Genomic DNA, 6,604 nt, shown 5'->3' with positions numbered 1-6,604 from the left:
TGCCCTGGAGAGGGAAGTCTGGAGTTGCCCCCGCGACCCGACTACGGATAAGCGGTTGAAGATGGATGGATGGATAGACCCCACAGATGGTTTCATTGGCTGAGCACGGAATGTGATGGTGTGATTTTTGAGGGGCCTATATACAGCTTTTTGTAATAACTCGTGTCCCATTTGCCATTGACAATGAAATGAGAATTTACGTCATACGTGTCTGAGCAAATCGGCTAATTGGCTAATTATGTATATATTTATCGTTAATATTATTATCATTAAGTTCTAGAATAGATGGTGAGTAATTATGGAGAGGTTCTGCAGGTTGGGTGATGTATGATGATAAGAGCGCCACTCACTTCACACAGGTGTGATTTTTGAGGGTCGCTAGCCCCTCCTAACCCTACAAGTTTAATTGTTTGTTTTAAAAACGCTATTGACAATAAAGAGAATTGAATGTTTGTTTTGTCACCATTTGTTTTGCATCATCATTACATCATCATTACATCACATCATCATTACATCATCATTACATCACCTAATCATAGCAACATGAGTTAGAATTCCCTCCTCGATGTTGTAAGATGATAAGAGCGCACCTCACTTCACACAGGTGTGATTTTTATGTTGCTGTATACCATCTCTGTCGGGTGGAAACCTCGGAGGTCCTGATGTTGAAGTGCTTCAATTAACGGCGGGGCGGTCCGTCGCAGCAACGCCATTGGGTAATCCGGGGCAGTGACATCCTCACGCAACGACATCACCATGTCGTCATCACGACCACCAGGGGGCAGGGCCTTTAAAAATGAATCTTCAAGTGAACTCGACGTCATTAAGCGACTTTTTACCGACGAATCCCTGAAGACACTTCCACCTGGAGATACTCTGTCAGCACTGTGACTGACATTCAATCTGCTACATTAGCCCAACGCCACCGGCTTCCCCCATCGGCTAACTGACATTCAATCTGCTACATTAGCCCACCGCCACCAGCTTCCCCCATCGGCTAACTGACGTTCAATCTGCTACATTAGCCCAACGCCACCGACTTCCCCCATCGGCTAACTGACGTTCAATCTGCTACATTAGCCCAACGCCACCAGCTTCCCCCATCGGCTAACAGCGACCCACTTCATCGGCTTTGTGGATTTTGCCAAAACGTCTGTGGCACCGAGACGTTTACAGAGAAAGACTGGACAGAGTCCAGTTTGATCTACGGTGTGAGAGAAATGTCCCGCTGGACGGTCCACCTGAAGGGAGGACCAGGAGGACCGTCTTATGCTGCTGTTTCATTGGAGCAAAAGGTTTATTACTTTGGAGGATACTGTGACGACGACACGGGGCAGACTGAGGTGCACGTCTTCAACACAGTGTCTTTGCGCTGGGAGACGTTGACACCAGCGACGACTGGAAGAGGAAAACATCGCCGTGAGGGACACACGGCTGTTCTGGTAGAAGATGCCGTCTTCATATGGGGAGGGGAAAGGAAACGGAAAGGAAGGATCTACCGTGCGCTTTATGCATTTGATGTTGACGCCCACAGATGGTTCAAACCCAGAGTTTCTGGGACTGTTCCAGAGAAGAGGTACCACCACTCAGCCTGTGTGTTGGAGAAGGTCATGTTTATCCATGGAGGAGAAACCAAGCTGACTGGATACTATAATGACATGTACAAGTTGGACACCAGCACAATGGTCTGGTCTTTATTAACACCAGAGGAACTCAACCTCCTGCTTCATATGGTCACTCTGCTACCATCATCGGGAAGAAGATGTTTGTATTTGGGGGCTATGGGTACCAGGTCTACAACAGCATCAGAGTGTTTGACACAGAGACCAACGACTGGATGAGAACACCTTCTGCACAACTTCTACCAGAAAGACGCTGTTATCATTCAGCATTTAACTACAATGGAGAGCTGTACATATTTGGTGGCTGGAACTATAACCAGACCTTAAATGATGTTTGGAAATTCAGTCCAGAGACCTTCTCCTGGAAGAAGGTTGAGCCCAAGGGGAAAGGACCATGTCCAATGCGTAATATGTGCTGTTGCATTGTGGGAGATCGTATCATCCTCTCTGGAGGATACAAAGGAGATAGAACTATCTCTGATGAGCTGTTCATCTTGGACAGGTATCAGTCAACAGGCCCGTCTAGAGTTTAAATGGACAGGAGATCTAAGGGTTTGAGGTCAGATGTAGAGTTGCTGGCCAATATCGATGACATCAGGGATCTCCCTCCCTGATGATGTCACGTGATGTCATGACAATGTCACGTGATGTCATGACAGACAGACAGACAGACAGACAGACAGACAGACAGACAGACAGACAGACAGACAGACAGACAGACAGACAGACAGATACCGTTTAGTGAAGTCCACCACGCTCTCTCTCTCTGGAGTGATGGTGATGGCTGAGACAGCGAGGTCTGCTTTCTGGGAGAGGAGAGAACATTACACTGTAAAATAATACATTAAACATTACATCATGAAGAAGGAATACGTTAAACATTGCAATAATTCATTCAACATTAAACATGTATGCTTTCTGGGAGAGCACATTACAAGAATGAATACATTAATCATTAAACATTACATTATGCACAATGAATCATTAAACATTCATGCAACATGTGTTGTTCTGATGCAGATCAACATCAACACATGTTAACAATTAAGCTCATGAATAATGCAACGTGTGTGTCTGTGTGCGTGCGTGCGTGCGTGCGTGCGTGCATGACGGTGTGGTGAGTCACATCGGTTAGCCTGCATCTGTGCAGGAACGTGTGTGTGTGTGTGCGTGCGTGCGTGCGTGCGTGTGCGTCATACCTTATTGATGAGGTCACCAATCATGCCGTTCCACGATCCGTTTGGAAGCTGAGATCCATATTTACTGTCTGACACCTGGAAATATATAAAATACATCATATTTACTGTCTGACACCTGGAAATATATAAAATATATAAAATACATCATATTTACTGTCTGACACCTGGAAATATATAAAATATATAAAATACATCATATTTACTGTCTGACACCTGGAAATATATAAAATACATCATATTTACTGTCTGACACCTGGAAATATATAAAATACATCATATTTACTGTCTGATACCTGGACACCTATACATATATAAAATACATCATATTTACTGTCTGATACCTGGACACCTATAAATATATAAAATACATCATATTTACTGTCCGACACCTGGACACCTATAAATATATAACATACATCATATTTACTGTCTGACACCAGGACACATATAAATATATAAAATACATCATATTTACTGTCTGACACCTGGACACCTATAAATATATAAAATACATCATATTTACTGTCTGATACCTGGAAATATAGAAAATACATCACTGTCTGACACTGAATAAATATATTTATTCATAAATATGACTAATATATGCAGATCTGTCATTGGAGCCTAATATGAAGGTTCTACCACAAGGTTGAAAAATCAATGCTGATAATTGGCGGCCATCTTGGATCAGAAATGCAAATCATTAAATTAACATAATTATGGATTCCTCAGCCCAAAAAGGTCACAGGCTTCGTACACACATAAAGGACACATGTTCTGTGCTCTGCCTGTGTTTCTTGGCTTCGTACACACATCAAGGACACATGTTCTGTGCTCTGCCTGTGTTTCATGGCTTCGTACACACAAAGGACAAACGTTCTGTGCTCTGCCTGTGTTTCATGGCCGCCCAATGCTTTTCCAATGGAAGTCACGTGGTATCCCCAAACACTTGTGTTTGATTGTGGGGAGGGAGGGCAATCAAACAACCTGGTAAATGTCATCTTTAGAGGTGTGAGGTCGTAGGGGTTAAAGGCCACCTGGTAAAGGCCCCTCTTTAGAGGTGAGAGGTCGTAGGGGTTAAAGGTCACCTGGTAAAGGCCCTCTTTAGAGGTGAGAGGTCGTAGGGGTTAAAGGTCACCTGGTAAAGGCCCTCTTTAGAGGTGAGAGGTCGTAGGGGTTAAAGGTCACCTGGTAAAGGTCCTCTTTAGAGGTGAGAGGTCGTAGGGGTTAAAGGTCACCTGGTAAAGGCCCTCTTTAGAGGTGAGAGGTCGTGGGGGTTAAAGGTCACCTGGTAAAGGCCCTCTTTAGAGGTGAGAGGTCGTAGGGGTTAAAGGCCACCTGGTAAAGGCCCTCTTTAGAGGTGTGAGGTCGTAGGGGTTAAAGGCCACCTGGTAAAGGCCCTCTTTAGAGGTGAGAGGTCGTAGGGGTGAAAGGTCACCTGGTAAATGTCGTAGCTGAAGCCCAGCAGCCTGGCCAGAGCGTCCAGGACGTCCACAGAGAAACCTTTGTAGCGTTTAGGCTGACCCAGAATGTTCTCTGCTACCATCACGAAGGGCTCCTCCTGGTGGCCGGGAGACAAAAACAATATATATATATATATATATATATATATATATATATATATATATACACATACATACACACTGTATACGTTTGTATATGTATACTTTTTTCTTGTTTTAATTAAGTGAAATCACTGAATATACCTTTAATATGCTCTGCCTCGACCAAGTAAACAAATACAGTAAAGTCATAGAGGTCATAGAGGTCATAGTTCAGAGGTCATACCAGTAAGGTGACCACACCCAGGGTCATAGAGGTTCAGAGGTCATAGGACATACCGGTAAGGTGACCACTCGGAGGTTCATAGAGGTCAGAGGTCATACCAGTAAGGTGACCACTAGGAGGGTCATAGAGGTTCAGAGGTCATAGAGGTCAGAGGTCATAGAGGTCATAGAGGTCATAGGTCATACCAGTAAGGTGGCCACTCGGAGGGTCAGGCCTTTCATTCCGCTCTCGATGCGAGTCTCCTTCAAGCTGCCGTTCAGACCGTCGATAGAGTCCCATGTAGCTAACTGAAGAGAGAGAGAGAGGGAGAGGGAGAGAGATAGAGACAGAGAGAGAGAGAGAGAGAGCAGAGGGAGAGGAGAGAGAGAGAGAGAGGGAGGGGGAGAGAGAGAGGGGGAGAGAGAGAGATAGAGACAGAGAGAGAGAGAGAGAGAGAGAGAGAGAGAGAGAGGGAGAGGGAGAGAGAGAGACAGAGAGAGAGAGAGGGGGAGAGAGAGAGGGGGAGAGAGAGAGATAGAGACAGAGAGAGAGAGAGAGAGAGAGAGAGAGAGAGAGAGAGAGAGAGGGAGAGAGATAGAGACAGAGAGAGAGAGAGAGAGAGAGAGGGGGGGAGAGAGAGAGAGGGGGGGGGGGGTATTTGTTATCAATGTTATTGCCGGTCATGCTGCGTTCACATGGGATCAGACAAGCGACAAAGCAGACTTAATGTTAATGGACCATAAACAGATCCTGAGGAGCAGGGCGTGCAACAAGGGGGCTTCAGCCCCTGCCCTTTTACCCGTCTGTAAAACAACTGCCCTTTTACCAGTCTGTAAAACAACTGCCCTTTTACCCGTCTGTAAAACAACTGCCCTTTTACCCGTCTGTAAAACAACTGCCCTTTTACCCGTCTGTAAAACAACTGCCCTTTTACCCGTCTGTAAAACAACTGCCTTTTACCCCGTCTGTAAAACAACTGCCCTTTTACCCGTCTGTAAAACAACTGCCCTTTTACCCCGTCTGTAAAACAACTGCCCTTTTACCCGTCTGTAAAACAACTGCCCTTTTACCCGTCTGTAAAACAACTGCCCTTTTACCCGTCTGTAAAACAACTGCCCTTTTACCCCGTCTGTAAAACAACTGCCCTTTTACCCGTCTGTAAAACAACTGCCCTTTTACCCCGTCTGTAAAACAACTGCCCCTTTACCCCTCTGTAAAACAACTGCCCTTTTACCCGTCTGTAAAACAACTGCCCTTTTACCCGTCTGTAAAACAACTGCCCTTTTACCCCGTCTGTAAAACAACTGCCCCTTTACCCCTCTGTAAAACAACTGCCCTTTTACCCGTCTGTAAAACAACTGCCCTTTTACCCGTCTGTAAAACAACTGCCCTCTCCAGACCACGAATGCAACATGTACTACTACTACTTACGACTACTTCCCCCATAACGAAGCGCTTGACTCAACCAAAACTAACCCCAACATACCATGCATGTCCTCCTTCTCTCCTCTATCCCCAGACGAGGTCCTAAAACTAGTGACATCCACTAGACCTACCACCTGTCCTCTCGACCCCGTCCCGCCTCCAATCTTCCAGACCACCGCACCTGATCTGCTCCCCTTCATCACCTCCATTATCAACACCTCAGTAACCTCAGGCTGCGTCCCATCTGCCCTCAAGTCAGCCAGAGTAACGCCACTCCTCAAGAAATCAACCCTTGACCCCTCAGATGTCAAGAACTACAGAACGGTATCACTCCTTTAATTTCTGTCTAAAAGCATTGAACGTGTTGTCTCCAACCAGCTCTCTCTCTGTTATGGCCCTGTGGGCCATAATGTGTATATTCCTGTGTTCTGTCTTTTTCCCTCAGTGTTTGTGTGAATGAGTGAGGAGTGACTGATAGAGGACCAGCTGGGGTGAATGAGTGAGGAGTGACTGATAGAGGACCAGCTGGGGTGAATGTGGGATGAGTAGTGATTGAGTGAGTGGTTGCCAGCTTGTGTGAGTAGACTAGTC

The 6,604-nt window shown here is 45.6% G+C and overlaps 1 protein-coding gene across 1 annotated transcript in view; it reads right to left on the bottom strand.

Annotated features, from left to right (window-relative positions):
- LOC306918660 (glutamate receptor ionotropic, delta-1-like) overlaps positions 1-6,245 on the bottom strand; it is a gene marked incomplete at its 3' end in the record, with an annotated part of 22,817 nt that extends 16,572 nt beyond the window's left edge. Inside the window, exons 1-5 of the mRNA XM_079531546.1 lie at positions 6,145-6,245; positions 4,795-4,896; positions 4,260-4,382; positions 2,822-2,896; positions 2,358-2,428 (exon numbers count right to left, since the gene is read on the bottom strand). Coding sequence (XP_079387672.1) covers positions 2,358-2,428; positions 2,822-2,896; positions 4,260-4,382; positions 4,795-4,896; positions 6,145-6,222 — 449 coding nt within the window. The 5' untranslated portion in view covers positions 6,223-6,245. The remainder of the gene's footprint in view (positions 1-2,357; positions 2,429-2,821; positions 2,897-4,259; positions 4,383-4,794; positions 4,897-6,144) is intronic.
- Between the last annotated feature and the right edge of the window lie 359 nt (positions 6,246-6,604).

The sequence above is a fragment of the Electrona antarctica genome (genome assembly GCF_951216825.1).
Source record: "Electrona antarctica genome assembly, contig: scaffold_170, whole genome shotgun sequence".
Taxonomy (NCBI): Eukaryota; Metazoa; Chordata; class Actinopteri; order Myctophiformes; family Myctophidae; genus Electrona; species Electrona antarctica.
The sequence above is the reverse complement of the archived record's forward strand: the minus strand, read 5'-3'. Positions and strand labels throughout refer to the sequence as shown.